Here is a 16761-nt window from a genome sequence, read left to right as displayed (position 1 = left end):
AGGCCAGCTCACACACTTCCCATGCTCCCCCGCACTGTCAACTTCCTGTTTGTTTATAGAGCTTCATATTTCATTGCTCCCACAGTAAGATTGTATTTTATTCCCTGTCTCTTCCCGTCGATGGCTTAATTACTTTGAGAAACCTGGAAAATTAGGCCAGGGATGCAGAATCACAACTGCTGAATCAGTTCTAAAATGCAAACATGCCACTGGAGCTGCGTCGCGTTACTGGGCTGTTATTGTTCATTGTTTAGCGTCCCAGAATAATTTTCTCTCAGAGTCCAGTGGATCACCATCAGTGAGAGCACCAGTGACTCACCAGCCTGAGAAAACAGGGAGGGCACATTCCTCATAGTATCCTGAGCACAGGACTGATATGGAGACCTGTGGGGAACTCTGCAGCAGGGCCTCATATCATATGATTCAACAGTGTGAATCACAGACAGCTCAGCATTAAGACATCCCCTTAACTGTTACATCACAGATCAATGAGTTTTACCTTATATGTTCAGAATTGGCAAAAACAGTCACTGGTGTTTCACAAGGAGGCAAAATGATCAAACTTTGAGTTTGATATTATGAAATGTTTTATCATTGGTGTTACAGCCAATCGAGATGATACATGATACATGTAACTAATTCATATACTGTTGCACGTTCTGGATTATATTTCATAAATAATCATGTTTTGTATTTAAAATCATGCTGTTGTAATTGGGTGACATGTAAAGTAGCATAAAATGGAAATATAAAACTAAAGTGGAAGTACTTGACTAAACATACACACTTATTCACACTTGTCAAAGGGTTAGTCCACAGATTTAGTATTGTACTTTAATAAAGTTGGGGACTTTTTAGAGACAAAAAAACTAAAAACTGTAGGCCAAAACGGGGGCCTCTTCGGGGGCCAGTATAGTTTGACTTTCTCATCCTTAGACCCCAAAGTCAACCTGGGTGTACATTTAATATATTGCATCTAAATGGAGTCTTATATTAGACAACTCCCTGCCACCAACATCTCAGTTTGTAATGGAAGCTCTCCGTTATACATTTGTAGTCTCTTTTTTTGCCCAGTCTGAAAACATAACCATCGGGATTATATTTTCAGACTTGACGAAGCTCATCCAAAGCCACAGAAGACATTCATTGTGTACAATCTGGGCAGCAGCGCCTCAGGAGACGGAGCAGGTTGTCCAATAAACACTGGGTTGATGGTTGGAGTTTCCCTTGATGGCCAGATGAGTGTGTCTGTTGTAGGCACAGCGATAGGCACAATGAAAAGCACTATGGTATAAAAACACTACAGTGTATATAGTAATATGTACTGAATATATGATGGTACCTCAGTATATAGTCCGTTTACAATTGTCCATAGGTTGAGGTTGGAGTAAACTGTCCATTTTAATGTATTGGTGGAGTGCCCCTTTAACATCAGCTGCTCTTAATGCACTGTATTTCCGTGAGGTGGGGGGTATGTTGGGATATCTGAATACACCTGCTTCCGCCAGAAACAACAAAGAGGGCTTATTTTGGGGGGGTGGTGAGGCAGAGGGAATGGTTCAATCTAATTACAGGCTCTGGGGAGATGACTTCACTGAGGTGACGCCCGACCCTAGGGTGAGGGTTTTTCTGTCTCCCATCACATCAGGGGCAGGCCTCTTCAATTACTGTAGGCAGGTCTGGTCTGTACCTTTATGTAGTAATTAAATAGCTGACTGCGGCGTTTAGCAAGTCACATAAAGAGTTTTTAAGAGCATGTGTAGTGTAGAGAATGCAACCTGATCTCATCTGACAGCGTCTGTGACTGCAGTGATGAGACTTAAGCAGTCTCTCTGCTGTTTGTATTAGTCTCAGTCACTTCCTTTAGACTTCAACTCTTGCTATAGTGTCTCAGTAAGTGGTGTTGCCCTGAGTGCATTAGTCACTGGGATTTTTTGCGGTTTGAACATCCATTTTCCACAAGCTCTAGGGCTTCAAAAATGGGATACTGACATGCTCTCCTCAGGCACTATCACCCTCATAACCAAATTACAAGCCTATGTATGTCGTTCCTCCTCTCATTCCCAGGACAATTAACTGGACTAATGAGCCACACAGCCAGAGCATTTGTTCTATCTGCAGTCGAGATCAGTTGCCATTAGCAGTTGCGAGCACCAACCTTTCAATCTCCTTAAAACGGAGACTGGTGAATAAAGAGGCAGGGCAGGAAATGAGATTAGTGTATAGACGATAATTACTTCTAAGAGGAGGGGACTGAAAAAAAGAGTGAAATCATCTGTAAAAGTGTGTGTGTACATAAGCATATGAACACAGTGACGGGTCAGCAGGCAGATGTAGGCGTTAGTAGCCCAAATTACCAGGATTAATGGCTTTGTGTTGTGCATGACAGGCAGAGATAAACTGTTGTTCCCATTACGTGCTACAACATCAGCCACTTCACGACCACTTCTTTAAGCATGAACATGTGCAGATTAACAGCAAATATATCCTGGAAGCAACTTTGCTTTTCATCGAGTGTGTCAGAGGACTAAAATAACACAAATGAAAATGACGCTCTGACTTTGATAGGCCAATTATTTAATATAACAGTTTAATTCAAAAACTTCATGAATCTATGAAATAGTCTCCCCTCAAATACTACCGTCAGCTCAATTTGGCTTTCGTTAAGGTGTTGAAGCGCCATCTAGTGCTTTTTTATAAGAACATGCCAAACCACTAACATTCAATTGTTATTAGATGACAAAGTGTAAATGTATTTAATATCATAATATCATCACACCAACAATTAAATGAAGAGTCTGTCACAGGCTCCTGGGATTTAAAAAAAAAAAATCAAGCTTATGTAAATAAAATTGGCACAAAACCTTGAATAAAATTAGGAGTTATATGATTAAAGGTTGACATTTAAGCATCATTCAAACAACGTGAAAAGATGGACGGACACAGACAGAGCTGGGCCATGCAGCCATAATAAAGCAAACCATTCCTGAACTGGCTGCTTTGTTATCTTGCCATGCCAAACACAATGGGCATTGTTGCCAGCCTACATAATACATAGTATAACAGCAAGTTGTGACAGCGTTATATCATATGCTGCCTCTTTGTGTTTTTCCTCAGCCTACACAGTTGCATAGCCTACTTTTATTTTATTCTATTATTAGATCATAATGTGTTTTGGATTGCTCAATATATTGGCATGAATACACACTCCAGCCGTGTTTCTATACCAATTTCTTTTGGGATATTTCACTGTAATCCTATTTTTTTTTCTACTGGAAATGAACAGTTTAACCTGAACTGTGACATCTGGTGGTCAAACTGTAAACACATTTTTAAGTTTATGCCTATTATTTTCAGTATTTCAACATTATTTCATTATTTTAACATAATCACCAGCACGTTTGTCTTTAATCTTCTCTTAATGATTTCAGTTCTCAGGCTTGTTATTGCTACCAGAGGATGGGGTCAATAATGCAGAGCTGCAGGGAGGGATGGGAGGGGGGGGAGGCATGGGCCAGGACAAGGCTGAGGTGAACCCTGCGGACTTTAGGACCCAGCTGATGAGTACTGAGAGTCACATGACTGTGCTTTAGAGGCGGGCAGGACGTTCATGATAGAGCTTCTCCTTCAGCTTACAGACATGCTGGGCCGGAGGGACCGTGATCACAGACATGACTTAAACATAAGAGCACTATACAGACTGGTGATGACTTAGTTTCAGGGTCAGTCCTCGCAGGAAGGCAGCGGAAATGGCTGCTGGTGTCTTACTCTTCGTTGGTGTGAATCTAGCCTGTTTGGCTGTCAGTGGAAATCTGGTAAGAAAGAAACTAAAGGTTGGCTACTTCAGTTTCAGAAAAATCACCTGATCAGCCACAGGTCTGTAGTTCCTGGAAAGTTTTCTACCAGTGAGATAGGAACAATTTCCCATGTTATCTCGGTTATATAATTGGAAATTTCTCTCAGACTCTCTCAGTAAAGTCTACAATCTGATGCAGACAGATGTGATCACAGCAGTGATCACAGCAGTGATAACATCTGTCCAGGCAGGTGATAAATACCATATGTAAACTATACTTTAATTTCCACCAGTTTAGAAATGCACTGTGTTATCTATTGCAGGTCTCTGGAGCAAGATCATTCTCTATCGACTACAAAAACAACTGTTTCCTCAAAGATGAGAAGCCTTTTCGCTACATTTCAGGCAGCATTCACTACTCCAGAATCCCACGGTACTACTGGAAGGACCGGCTTGTAAAGATGTACATGACTGGGCTCAACGCCATCCAAGTGTAAGTAGAACACTTCACACCCTTAAGTCCTTTTTTTATTGAAATGGCTTGACTACATTTACTCTGCCTACACACAGATATGTGCCCTGGAACTTCCACGAGGCAACACAGGGGGTCCACAACTTCACAGGAGACCGAGATCTGGAGCACTTTTTGGATCTGGCCAATCAGACAGGCCTCCTGGTCATCCTGCGTCCTGGACCGTACATCTGTGCAGAATGGGAAATGGTGAAATGTTGTAGTTTTTACTGTACAAAGTCTGATTAGTAATTGTTTTGAACAGTTGTACTAACAATAGTTCACATCTGAACCAACAGAAGAAAAGAAATTGATAAAAACAATAAGGTATTCATTATCATGAAATATGTATTTCATATATTTTGCAAAGCAAAAATAAGACAGGATGGATCTCACTGTGTGTACTACTTCCTGAGACAGAGACTGATCATCTGATAACGTGCGTTTGCTGTTAGTCACCTTACTGAAAAAACACAAACATGAAATCGAACCACTTCCTGTCAGTGATAATACGCATTTGATAAAATATTCCACTTTCAATCAGTCTATCTCTTCTTCTTCTTCCTCTAAAAAACATCATTTGTTCTGCCTTCCCAGGGTGGGTTGCCAGCGTGGCTACTTCAGAAACCAAACATCATACTTCGCTCAGCCGACACAGGTATAACACCCACCCACTGTGTGTGTGTGTCTTGTTTTAAACAACAGTAATATGCCATTGATTTTTTTTGCTTCTGCTCCAGATTATCTCCAGGCTGTCAGCAACTGGCTTGCTGTTCTTCTCCCCAAAATGAAGCCTTGGCTGTATGTCAATGGGGGCAACATCATCACAGTCCAGGTAGAGCATTAAGTGGGTAAGAATTAAGCTTTTAAATTGGTATTAAAATATTGATTTTAATGAATCATCTTCTTTAACTACAGGTGGAGAATGAATATGGAAGTTACTACGCCTGTGACTACAACTACATGCGCCACCTGCGGACTCTGTTCCGCTTCCTTCTGGGTGAAGACACAGTCTTGTTCACCACTGACGGGAACACAGACAAGGAAATGACATGCGGGGCTCTGGAGGGATTATATGCCACAGTAGACTTTGGCACAGGTCGGTAATCTAATGAAAGTGGGTAACGAGGCAGCGCCATCTACTTATCTGAAGTTATCATGGAGAAAGTTGCAATTTCTACTATTCATTCCCTTAAACAGACACCAACATAACTGAAGCCTTCAAGCGGCAAAGACGGTTTGAACCTCGGGGGCCCCTGGTCAGTCACATGTTAATTCAGTAATCATAACATGCAGTAATTGCTGCCTCACCAAACCGAATCAAATCAAAGTGTGTGATGGGGGAATGTTTGAAATGATGTTACAGGTGAACTCAGAGTTCTACACTGGCTGGTTGGACCACTGGGGAGATCCGCATGCTGTGGTTAATGCTCAGAAGGTCAGCAGAGTACTAGGAGAAATGCTAACCATGGGGGCCAACGTCAACATGTATGTCTCCCCTAACAGTCATCACCACAATCATCACAAATTTGGCAGGCATTGTTCTGTATTTTCTTATTGTCAACACATCCAGTGAAGAGTCTAAAACAGATGATGTGTTATCCTGTCTGTGGCTCCTAACCCATTCAATTTGTTACTGGTTTTGGTCTTTTCATGGTATTTGTGGACATTGAGAAAACATTAGAAAAATTGCCGGTCTTTTCTTTAGGATGCATCAATCACCAGTTTGAGATAAAACTGCTCCCAAGGGATGATAAAGCACCCGCCTATGTCATGAACACAAGTTTTCCCCGCTAAGTAACACAGTCTACCACCACTCTCTCCTCCCAGGTACATGTTTGAAGGAGGCACCAACTTTGGCTACTGGAACGGTAAAGTCATTGGTTTTCATTATCTGTCTCTCAGGTTTGGATCTCAGGTGTTCACACTATTTAGGCGCAGATAAAAGTTCAGTTTTCGTGTCTTTGTAACCCTCTGAAGGTGCCGATCATGACACCAGGTTCCGCTCAGTAGTGACTAGTTATGATTACGACGCCCCGCTGTCTGAGGCAGGAGACCCCACAGAGAAGCTGTTGGCCATCAGAGATGTCATTAAGCAGGTAGTAGCACTGATTGAACTGCCACCCACTAAGGTTGATGTCCTGATTACACTTGTATTTCTCAGATATGATTAATGTGTCACTGTTCCTCTACAGTTTAGAGAGATTCCCTCTGGTCCCATGCCACCAGCAACTCCCAAGTTTGCCTATGGCTTTGTAACCCTGAAAAAGGTAAGAGAAGTGTTTTGTGTCTGATGATGAGCCAGTGGTTGCTTTTATTAGTTCTAATAATGGGCACAATTTTTCAGGTCGGCGACATCAGCAGCCTGTTGAACACACTCTCACCCCTCGGGCCAGTGAAATGCCATCATCCTCTGACGTTTGAAGAGATTAAACAGGTATGGTGCCTGTCTGAAGGCAACAACAAGGGAGGGACTGGTGTTGTGACAGTAAATCTCTTGAAACATGGAGAACTTCTAGACTGTTGTGTCTGCAACCTGTTATGTCTATTGTGTTCAGTACTATGGATACATGCTGTACCGGACCACGCTGCCCAGGGACCTCTCAGAGCCCACGCCACTTATCTCTCCACTGAATGGTGTTCATGACCGTGCATATGTGTCCGTCAATGGGGTAAGCCTGTACAATGAACTTTTGTTGTCCAGCCAGTCAGATGTTCAGGTCAGGTATGGGGAAGCAGCACAGGTTAAGACCAAGCATGGTGTTTTATAAAAAGTCAGGCTGTGAAGATTCAAATTGCTACTCAGTTATTTTGTATTTTTTTATGTTAATACTTGTGTCTGTGTGATCAGGTTTTCCAGGGCCTGTTGCAGAGAGATACTGTGCTGGTGATGAACGTCACAGGACGGCAGGGGGACACGGTGGACATCCTGGTTGAGAACATGGGCAGGGTGAACTTTGGCAGCAAGATCAATGACAACAAGGCAAGAGAACACACCCCTATTCAATAGAGAGTAAATTACATGTTTTTTTTTCTGCACGCGCAATCATTTATTTAACGCTGGTGTTTTGTTGACATTGTTGTTACGTTCAGTATTAATGTTTTAATCTTCCCCTCTGTCTCAAATAAGGTTTGCACATTGGAGAAAGGTCACAAAATACAATTACCTTAAAGACATTATTCAAGTTTTGTATTTGCCAAAACAATTACTCACAAACCAATATTATGAGTCCATATGAGACTATGTTACACTTCTATCATAGATAAACTGTTATGAAACTGCAATGACAGAAATTCACCTAAAGCCGCTGATCTGGACCAGTACAAACTCTTTATATTCTCTATTTATTTACATATTTTAAATCTATAAAGAGGCCTTGGGTCTCAAGGACGCCAAACTGTTCACTTTAGAGGTCATAACAATCCACATATTCAAAAAACGTTAAAATGACAATGACTATTCCCTCTTACTTGATAGTTACTGAGTAAAACCCACTTACACAAAGTCTAAGCATTAGCTGGTAACCAGTGTGTGTGTGTGTGTGCTGCAGGGCATCCTGAGCAACCTGATCCTGGGTAAGGATGTTCTGACTGACTGGATGATCTACCCTTTGGACCTTGATGGAGCAATTACTCGTGGATGGCCCCATTCAGACAGCCACAAGTCTTTCCCCGGCCATCAGAAGCAACCCTCAGTTGGGCCTGTCTTCTACATGGGGACCTTACAGCCCAACGGCCTCGCTCGGGACACCTTTCTCAAGCTCAATGAATGGACAAAGGTAGGTGTTGATTTTATTTGGGCGCAAATACACTTAATTCATATGTGGGTTTAGATCACGATTCCAGGGATTAAGTAATTGTATTCCTCCCGTTGTCATTATTGTTATGTTTGTACAAATTAGGGTCAGGTTTGGATCAATGGTATGAACCTGGGACGATACTGGCCAGCCAGGGGTCCTCAACAGACTCTTTACATCCCTGGACCCCTGCTCAGCACCACCCTGCCCAACAATATCACAGTGCTGGAGCTGGAGGGGGCGCCGGCACACCTACGTGCTCTCTTCATGGACCGGCCTCAGTTCAGTGCCACTGCTGAAAAGTCTTGACAGAGAGCTTCACCTGCAGGAAGACTGCATCCAGATATCTGTTTAAAGCACTCTGTACAAAGAATCATTCAATCCATTTAACATGATGAACTTGCTCAGAGGAACAATGCTTTGTTCTGCATCATTTCTGTGGCATCATTATTTTGAAGCGCTTCAGATTTCAGTGTTTAATTTTGCAGCCAGTTCTTTATCAGTCACAATCCAAATGTCAACAGCTTTAACTTTGGCCCAGCAGCTTCAGTCGAACAGTGATCCAATGATGATTTTGTCTTTACGGTTGAAAATTCACAGGCACCTGTGGAAATGATATACAAAACAATATTACGTTTTTTTTATTTTTTTATTGCATTTGCTTTTTTAACTTCTCCATAACTGCAAATATTGTGAATAAATTATACATTTAATACATTGTTTTAATACAGTCTATGCATCAAGTTGTCTGAGATCATTCGCCGTAGTTAAATATAAAACCAGCACATTGGCAAGACACAGCCTTATTAGATTCCTTACAAGGCTGCACAAAATCACCTTTAGCGTTAATGAGGTAGCTTCCTTCCAAATAATTATTTCCTCATGTCTTTCCTGGAAGAGTGTTGGCTTTTCGATGCGCTTGGACGCAGCGAGTGGTGCAGAAAGAATAATCCAGGTACTGAAATGGGACCTTCCCAAGAAGAGACTCTCCACACGACCAGCACCTCCTGGTTACAAAGACAAACCCAAACAAAAAGCACATGGGATTTTAGTAGACATTTAAGTAGCCAAACATTTACAGTAATGTAAAAAAAAATTTACATCAGGGCTCTTGGGGGGGACTTACTTGACATTAGTGAGGTTAGCTCCAGCTGCAGCTACTTGCTCCGCTAACCTCCTCTCTGCTGCCAGAGCTCTCTGTGATCCAAAAAAAATAAAAAATTACACATTTTCAGGATGTTTTAAACCTCACAACTTGAACCGTCAAAGATTAAACACAGATCAACTCACCTTTTCACGATCAGTCAGAGACGCAAACCTCCTCTTTTCCTCCGCCTCCGACTCTTGTTTCCTCTTTTCCTCCTTCTGCTCTTTTTCTCGCTGCTTCCTTAAAGCCTTTTGCGCCCTTTTCTTCTCCATCTGCTTGGATTCAATCTCTGCCGTGAGCGGCCCGGGGACCTTGAGTTGCGCAAGTGTTACGTCAGTCATCTGCTTGTCTTTGAGGGAACGCGTGACAAACGTCAGACTGTTCGCTCTTACCTGCGCCTTGCTGTAGTCATATTTGTCAGGATTCTCACCCATGTATTTACGAAACACAGTCCTGGTGTCTTTGTCGGGGGCGACAATATAGGGTGTCTGCCCTTTGTTGTCCCTGTAAAGGAATATTGCAGAGACCATGTTTATGTCTAGGGCATGGGTTCATGGCTTTCACTACAATTGAAACCAAGTATTATACTGAAGTTTTAGTTTTACTACACCTGACTATATAATTATTTTATACCTGCAGGTGGGGTCTGCTCCTGTGTCCAGGAGCAGCCTGACCACTGCCTTTTGTGCAGCTGCTGATGCAACATGCAGCAAAGTGAACCCTGACGAGTCTATGGGCTTATTAAGGAGAGTCAGAGGACTCGGGGCTTCAGATGGGTTGCTCTCTGACTGCTCCTGACTCTCTGCTGTTTCCGCGGGTATCTGCAGGAGACTACGTAGAGCGTCCACATCCCCGACCTTACAGGCTGTAAACAGGGCGTCCCTCAGGCCGTACTCCCATGACTCATCAACAGCTTCTACAGAGACAAAGAGAGCAATTAGCATCTTAAATGTCATATATTAGAGAAATGGCAAGTTTCAAGATTGAGAAATAGGTGGAGAAGCACTTACCCTCCAGTTGTTTCTTACTCTGTGCTTTCCTCCTCCTCTTCTTTGATTGTGTCTCTTGAGGGGCGCCTCCTGCTGGTGCAGCCTCTGGCACCTCCTCGTCTTGATAGTCTGCTTCTGTGTTGCTCAATTCTGTCACACATCGATATGCAATTTCATAAACTTTGCCGAACTGTGGAGCAGGGTTAATAAAGCAGTCCTTGTGTTCCTATAATGTAGCTACAGTCTCCTATGTGACGACACACTAGGCCAGACCTACCCTCAGTTTGCACTTTGGATTCCTCCTTCTTTTTCCTCCTCCTCCTCTTGTGCCTTGAGGGATGGATTTCAAACTCCCTGAGGCCCAGAGTTCCTAATGTCAGCTCCACCATCTCCAGCTGGATCTCTCCATCCTCTTCTTTATCTGAGCTGCTATGGTTTTCTTCTGCTGATGCTGTAATACCAATTTGCATAGTATATCAACTGCATTGTAACAGCAATACATTCAGTAATTTAAAATTTTGCCATGATATTTTATCCACATAGAGTTCAATAGAGTGTAAACTCACATGATAAATGTTACCTTTCTCTTACCTTTTTCCTGGTTAGTATTTATTTGTGCTGTGGGTTTGACAGTTTTTTTACAGGCCTTCTTAGATGGACTGAAGACTGCAGACATGTCCGTGTCTTTCCCTGCATCGAGATATTTTGCCCACAGTATTGATTATACCCCGGCTTTATGACAATGAGCAGGCACCATGTCATTATTCCAAGGATATAATTCAGCTTACCATAAACATGGACAGTGGAAAGCACCTCATGTACCCTCTGTGCCTCTCGAAAGGTTGCTCTGCGCGTGGCAAAGGGAAATGTATGGATCCTGGGATCTTTTTTGTCAAGCGGAGCTGCACGGCCACCAAAAAAGATGGTTTTATTGTAGCTAGGGGCTCGCACAAATATTGCAGAGGCCTCCTTCAAGTGTTCAGCCCAGCTTACCAGAAGGTCCTGAATGTCCTGTAAAAAGGTTATACAAGCATTAATAGATGCACATGAAAAACTTGCTACCTCACCTGTAGAAAAAAAAAAAAAAACAGCAACTTCCATGAATGGACTCTGCTGAATGAATTCAAAATATTTTGCATGAATTACTTTCTAAAATGAGCAGTATGTGTTTAACATGAAAATTACTTCAGTCCATTTTGGGGAGTCGTCTTCTTACAGTTTCTCTCGAAGATTTACCCTTCAACCCTTACTCAAAGAACAAGAGTGCTATTTTTGTGAAGGTTTTTTGTATCAGCACACTCAAAAAAGAAAAAAAAATAAGAGGATGATGATCCCGCTGACAGGAACTTCAATTTGTATCAAAGAAAAACGAATGCAGTTCATTGGCCCTGTGACAGAGCATTAGCCTTCAAGGAAGTGTTTTCATAAAATTAAAACACTTCATGGCCATCTTTGTAGAGGAAAATATGACAGTGCTGCTGAATGAACAACAATCTTGCCTTGACTAGAGCTGCTTCATTGTGTCGCCTCAGAGCAGCTCCTGCAGACTTGGGCGTGTGACTGCGGTTCTGAGAGTCCCTGAGGCCTTGAGCAGTGCCTCGCTTCGCTCGCACCGTGTATCGATGGAAGGTCTTGTGCTGAAGGACTTCTTTTCTGTTAAAATACACACAATACATTTCATAGGGAAGATGCTCACATGCTACTGACATGGTGGTCCTTGCATACAATTCAACCAAAAAGGAAAAAAAAAAGCACAAAAAAAACTAGCACTGTTCACTTACCCTTGGAACACAGCACCAGCAAAGTGGCCTCCACCGGTCATGAGAACGACCCACACAGTCTTCTTACTTATGGCCCTCAGGGACGACTCTGCATCTTGCTCATCAATTGACTGAAATGTTAGAGGAACAGAACATGAAATCAGAATAAAAAGGATCATGGGTCACTGAACACACAGATCACAATCTGACCCTGCGGAGCCTCACCTTTCCTCGCAGAATGCAGCGGTAGACTGATAGATACTGTCCTGCCGAGTTCTGGAAAACCACCTTGCTGGCGAGCCGGCTGGTAATCACACTGGTCTCGACTGAGCTCTCATTATCCGTGACGTTGTTGCTCGTCCCCCCGCCGTCACTGTACAAGCCTTCTTCCTCTGACTCGGTATCTGAGCCGGAGATGCTTGACATGTCTCCTGTGAAGCGATAACTGAAACATCAATCAGCTGTTACAGACACTTCAACGGCCATTCGCAGGCTTTCCTCTGGCTGCCTCACCAGCTCCAGTCTTCCTCTCAAACTCCTCAGCTGTGACCGGTGGCGCCCCCGACATCTTCTGTCTCAAGTTGAAGCGATGCCAGTCGAGCTTGTAGTGCTCCATCTGAAATTTGAAGACAACACACGATCATGTACGGTCTTCAATCCACCGACAGATCTGCTTTTAAAATGACCAGATAAGTGTTTGAAGTCGGTGTGGTCACCTGGTCCTCGCGACTTGTGAAGGGGCATCTGCAGGCTGAGCAGACCATCTTGTCTGAAACCTCGCACACCAGACTGGAGTCCTGCTGTCTCTCATCCTCTGGGGATTTATCTTCCAGCTCTGAATGGAAGGAAATAAACCCCTTCAAGACATAAAGTTAAGAGTGTTGTGGTCTTATAGCTACATTTCATACATACCGTCTGAGGCAGGGTCAGTGTTTACAGCCTGCTTCACTTCCCTCAGTCCATTGAAAACCTCATCATTGGGGCACAAGTCAAAGATGGAGCGGTGGTCTGCACTAGTGGTCGTCATCGTAGTTTCTTTTTACTGATCTGCTAAGACAGAAACAGAGAAACCTGCTGTAGCGTTTGTTTTGAGTTATCCAAAATAACACGTTTGGATCGGACACACGCACAATAATTAACTATACTGGTCTGCTGTTAACAACTTAGTCACTCTGCTCTTTCTGTCGGACATTGGTCATGAGCTGACAACAATCACTTTTGCTCTGTTCAAACTACCAGCGTTATCTTGGCTGATGTAAAACTGCTGTTTGAATGACACGTGCAGCTAGTACTGACTAATAGCAGCCATCATAGTCATTACAGGGCTGTGCTGCCAGCCTTTTGTAATAGCTATTTAAGTGTGTTAGAACTAATGTAAGTAACAATCAACAACAACTTAAAAATAGCAATCAACTTACCATAAAAGGACGCCTCAAAGAAGCTGCGCTAACATTAAGCTACCTTGCGCCTCTCGCTGACATGTCTACGGAAGCCCGGAAGTGTCATAATAGACTCAAAGCGCAGGCGTTCAGCTCATGTTTTATGAAGACCAAAGGTTGGCAAACGTGGCCGTGATTCCCACAGCAGTGAATGTACATTAATCACTCGTATTTTAACTTCAATCAGTCGATACAACAAGGTAAATAAAACCTAAAATAATCTCCCGTAACTTTTCTTTTCCACTTTTCCACCAGACTACTTCCTTGTTTAATCCATGTATCTATTCCCCATTTGCTGGAGTGTGTCAAGCCTATCCAATTAAAGAATATATATAGTGTACATTGTGTGTGTGACATTAATGAGGGGTTTTCTGATGTCTCACTGGTCAATTAATGAGTGAAACAACCAGTCAGCTAATTAAGACTGGGAGCAGAATATTAGCAGATGTCACCACTGAAATAGCATAAAATATTCAAACCGGGTGCACCAGCCAGACTGTGACCTTTCTAGAGAAAAGACATTTTACATTTCATTGTGTTTAAATCCCATTCATCTCTTGAATCGAAGCACTGAGCTGAAATTGACTGAAAGCTGCACAGAGCTGCAAAGTGGGATGGCAGGTAAAATGGCTGCCCTTGATTTGACCTGGTGGTAAATATCATGGAAAAATAGTTTAATGCATTGTTTAAGATTGACAGCCGCTGTAGTAGCGAGTGCCATCGCTGGCTTTTCATTTCTAACTAACCTAATCTGTCTTCTGCATTTTGACACCTTCCACTGATGAAATCTACACTAGGTGAAATAATGGATGTATTGACTACCACTATGGAGAGTGTGTGTAATCACAGTGCTTGGGTAGATGTACCCATATGATTACATGTTCCTGCTGGGCTAGAAAGCACGACTGCTTCTGGGACAAGATCAAATCAATTTTATTTGGTGCAGCAAAATATATAAACACTGACGATACATTATAAATATCAAATGCGATCTAAAACAAAAACAATCCACAAGCAAACATTAGATTTATGATTCACTTGAGTTTGCTTTGACTCCTCTGTGGCTTGCTGCTTGCTGCATGGATCAACGCTTGTGCTGTTGGCAAAGAAAGGCAGCATATTACAAACCAGTGTATTTCAAATATAAGCTTACCAGTATTGAGAAATCCCATCTCACTGCCCGTACCAGCCATATTACGAGCCTTGGCCTCTGCCAGACACTGTTTCACCTCCAATATTTCAGCGGAGAGGCTTCTCGCCTTGTTTGTGACGCGCTCATTTCTTTCCAGTAAATCGTTCTTTGGATCTCTGAAAGATACCAAATATAAGGTGAAATCATTCTAGACATGGCAGCATTTATGGTGTATGCAAGGTTGTTTTCTCTCTCTTTTAATACACGTAGCATTGGTCTTAACCTTTCTGCAGATGCTTGGTCACTCAGTTGCTCAGAGAGGCGTCTCTCCTCTTGCAGAAGATGACCCAGCTGCTGCAACACATCAACGACGCCACTTTTTTCCATCATCAATTCGACTCTCTTCTCAGTTTCTCTGGTGCTGCAAGTGAGAGCAGGACTCATGAGACAAATATTAACCGAACAAAGTCAAGACTGTGTGATATGATCGTATGTAACAGGTAACAGGCCAGGACGCTAAGAACAACTGTCCAGACCACAGACTTGCAACTCATCTTGACTTTTGACTTGTTTGATAACAACTGACTGTCAGTTCAGAGTTTCAACATGTCAGCTTAAGCAGAGTTTTATTTTGTTTTTGTTTAGAGCTGTTAGTGGTAGCATTGAGACAGGGCCACAGCTCTCCTCACTGGCTTTGGTCAAACGTCACTTGATTGTACATTAGTCTCAGTTGATCATTTAGGTTCAGTCATTAAAAGTACTTGAGTGATTTAGGGGGTTTAGAAACATGGCAGTGATTAAAAGATGGGTGCCAGGGACCTGCTAAAAGGGCATTTTCGCATACTAAATAACTTGAGACAAGGGGGGGGGGCTAGATTGAGGTCTGAGCACTCCTCCATGAGTATGCTGAAAACACAATGAGTTAAACGGCAAAGAGAGAAAGAAAACAACACTTAATTTACAACTCAAGTTAATCAAAGCAACGCTTAACATTCAGTCAGTACCAGTGAATGATCTCCTCCTCAGCACGCAGTCTTTGCTGCTGGACCTGCTTCAGTTTGCGGGTGTTTTCTTGGATAGCATGCTGCAGCTCCTTCATCTGCGTCTGCATGTTAACGACTTACAACGTTAACTCACCGTAACTCTAACTTTCTCAGAGTCAACTAAAACTCGCTCAAAGTAATGTTGGCGAGCTGCTGGAGCTGTTTCTTTACTCTACAAACGCAATTCTACTGGATAATTTGTAACTTTAGTATTGACGTAGCTAGCTGTGGCCACCGACATCAAACTATGCAAACATAGCTAGCTAGCTAGCTAGCACAGGTAACAGCTAACTAGTCAACGTTACACGATAACGTCAACCTGCTGCTGCGTTGTTGTGTTGTGTTGTAAATGTGTGGCCTTGAACGCGGTCATAATATTTAGTTTTCTTCTTTCATCGGTAGTTGAAATGGTGTCTGAGTGCTCAGGTGTTTTAGGAAGCACTTCCGGAGCATGTGTCAGAGCCCGGATAGCTCAGTCGGTAGAGCATCAGACTTTTAATCTGAGGGTCCAGGGTTCAAGTCCCTGTTCGGGCGGTAGAGTTTTTTTCTCTTTCCCCAAGACTTAGACTTAGACTTTCTTTATTTGATCCCCCATAGGGGGAAATTTTCTTGTTACAGCAGCAACAATATAAACAGGGAGAGTGAAAAAAAACAAAGCAATAGAAAAGACAAAAATAGCACAAATAAATATAAATATAAATATAAATATATGGTTGTGATGAAATGAAATAAATATTTACACCATAGGATATTTACACTTTAGACAGACATGTCAACAACATGTTGAGGATGAGAATTTGTCGTTAACACTCAGGTTTTCCAAGAGTTACTTCTCATCTGAAATTAGCAGCACAACATGTCATGTAACTGTTGGTAATCTTAACTTTAGTAAATAGAAAACAGCAGTCCTGGTAAATATATAAGGCATCTAAAGCCTTAAATTGTGCCCAATGTGTGCCAAACATTAAACCATTTCATTTAAAGCTAGTCATTGGAGTGGAGCTGTTATTATACACAGTGAGACCTCACATTATCCCACTGTTGGAGTGGTTGTTTATGAAAGAATCAAACTAATTAGGGGATTAAACTCACTCACAAAGGAATAACAGTAACCATGTAATTTACCCGAGATAATCATGGGTATTAT

General features: G+C 42.4%; 3 protein-coding genes and 1 non-coding gene across 4 annotated transcripts; 2 read left to right on the top strand and 2 right to left on the bottom strand.

Annotated features, from left to right (window-relative positions):
• Window positions 1–3659: 3659 nt before the first annotated feature.
• glb1l (galactosidase, beta 1-like) lies at window positions 3660–8821 on the top strand. Its single transcript, XM_070837807.1, has 16 exons — window positions 3660–3815; window positions 4120–4289; window positions 4367–4517; window positions 4905–4965; window positions 5048–5142; window positions 5226–5406; window positions 5508–5566; window positions 5674–5795; window positions 6138–6178; window positions 6288–6406; window positions 6503–6577; window positions 6655–6744; window positions 6866–6979; window positions 7159–7290; window positions 7859–8086; window positions 8210–8821. Exons 1-16 carry the CDS (start codon window positions 3750–3752, stop codon window positions 8411–8413), a joined length of 1908 nt encoding a protein of 635 aa, XP_070693908.1. The 5' UTR covers window positions 3660–3749; the 3' UTR covers window positions 8414–8821.
• On the bottom strand, window positions 8574–13468 carry ankzf1 (ankyrin repeat and zinc finger peptidyl tRNA hydrolase 1). The gene is made up of 17 exons (XM_070837806.1): window positions 13419–13468; window positions 12913–13047; window positions 12717–12835; window positions 12514–12616; window positions 12226–12431; window positions 12022–12131; window positions 11740–11893; window positions 11029–11251; window positions 10832–10930; window positions 10518–10691; window positions 10262–10390; window positions 9885–10167; window positions 9644–9755; window positions 9395–9562; window positions 9231–9301; window positions 8942–9111; window positions 8574–8708 (listed from the first exon to the last, which is right to left on the bottom strand). The coding sequence occupies exons 2-16, from the start codon at window positions 13025–13027 to the stop codon at window positions 8985–8987; spliced, it is 2193 nt and encodes a 730-aa protein (XP_070693907.1). The 5' UTR covers window positions 13028–13047; window positions 13419–13468; the 3' UTR covers window positions 8574–8708; window positions 8942–8984.
• Window positions 13469–14389: 921 nt separating this feature from the next.
• On the bottom strand, window positions 14390–15702 carry LOC139208250 (myosin-10-like). Its single transcript, XM_070837862.1, has 4 exons — window positions 15576–15702; window positions 14855–14992; window positions 14626–14747; window positions 14390–14535 (listed from the first exon to the last, which is right to left on the bottom strand). Exons 1-4 carry the CDS (start codon window positions 15680–15682, stop codon window positions 14474–14476), a joined length of 429 nt encoding a protein of 142 aa, XP_070693963.1. The 5' UTR covers window positions 15683–15702; the 3' UTR covers window positions 14390–14473.
• Window positions 15703–16075: 373 nt separating this feature from the next.
• trnak-uuu (transfer RNA lysine (anticodon UUU)) lies at window positions 16076–16148 on the top strand. Its single transcript has one exon. It is a non-coding gene; the product is annotated as a tRNA-Lys (tRNA).
• Window positions 16149–16761: the final 613 nt, after the last annotated feature.

Source organism: Pempheris klunzingeri, chromosome 10, assembly GCF_042242105.1.
Source record: "Pempheris klunzingeri isolate RE-2024b chromosome 10, fPemKlu1.hap1, whole genome shotgun sequence".
NCBI lineage: Eukaryota > Metazoa > Chordata > Actinopteri > Acropomatiformes > Pempheridae > Pempheris > Pempheris klunzingeri.
This window is presented reverse-complemented; position numbering and strand designations above follow the sequence as displayed.

Bases quoted from the DNA above. Each gene is read 5' to 3' on its own strand.
- glb1l (XM_070837807.1), top strand. From the start codon at position 3,750: ATGGCTGCTGGTGTCTTACTCTTCGTTGGTGTGAATCTAGCCTGTTTG. The intron at 4,290-4,366 runs GTAAGTAGAACA...GCCTACACACAG, and splicing joins GGGCTCAACGCCATCCAAGT to ATATGTGCCCTGGAACTTCC. The intron at 5,143-5,225 runs GTAGAGCATTAA...CTTTAACTACAG, and splicing joins GCAACATCATCACAGTCCAG to GTGGAGAATGAATATGGAAG.
- ankzf1 (XM_070837806.1), bottom strand. From the start codon at position 13,027: ATGACGACCACTAGTGCAGACCACCGCTCCATCTTTGACTTGTGCCCC. The intron at 11,894-12,021 runs GTAAGTGAACAG...GTATTTTAACAG, and splicing joins GCTGGTGCTGTGTTCCAAGG to AAAAGAAGTCCTTCAGCACA. The intron at 10,931-11,028 runs GTAAGCTGAATT...ATCTCGATGCAG, and splicing joins TTCCACTGTCCATGTTTATG to GGAAAGACACGGACATGTCT.
- LOC139208250 (XM_070837862.1), bottom strand. From the start codon at position 15,682: ATGCAGACGCAGATGAAGGAGCTGCAGCATGCTATCCAAGAAAACACC. The intron at 14,748-14,854 runs GTTAAGACCAAT...GGTATCTTTCAG, and splicing joins GACCAAGCATCTGCAGAAAG to AGATCCAAAGAACGATTTAC. The intron at 14,536-14,625 runs GTACGGGCAGTG...CTTTGCCAACAG, and splicing joins CAAGGCTCGTAATATGGCTG to CACAAGCGTTGATCCATGCA.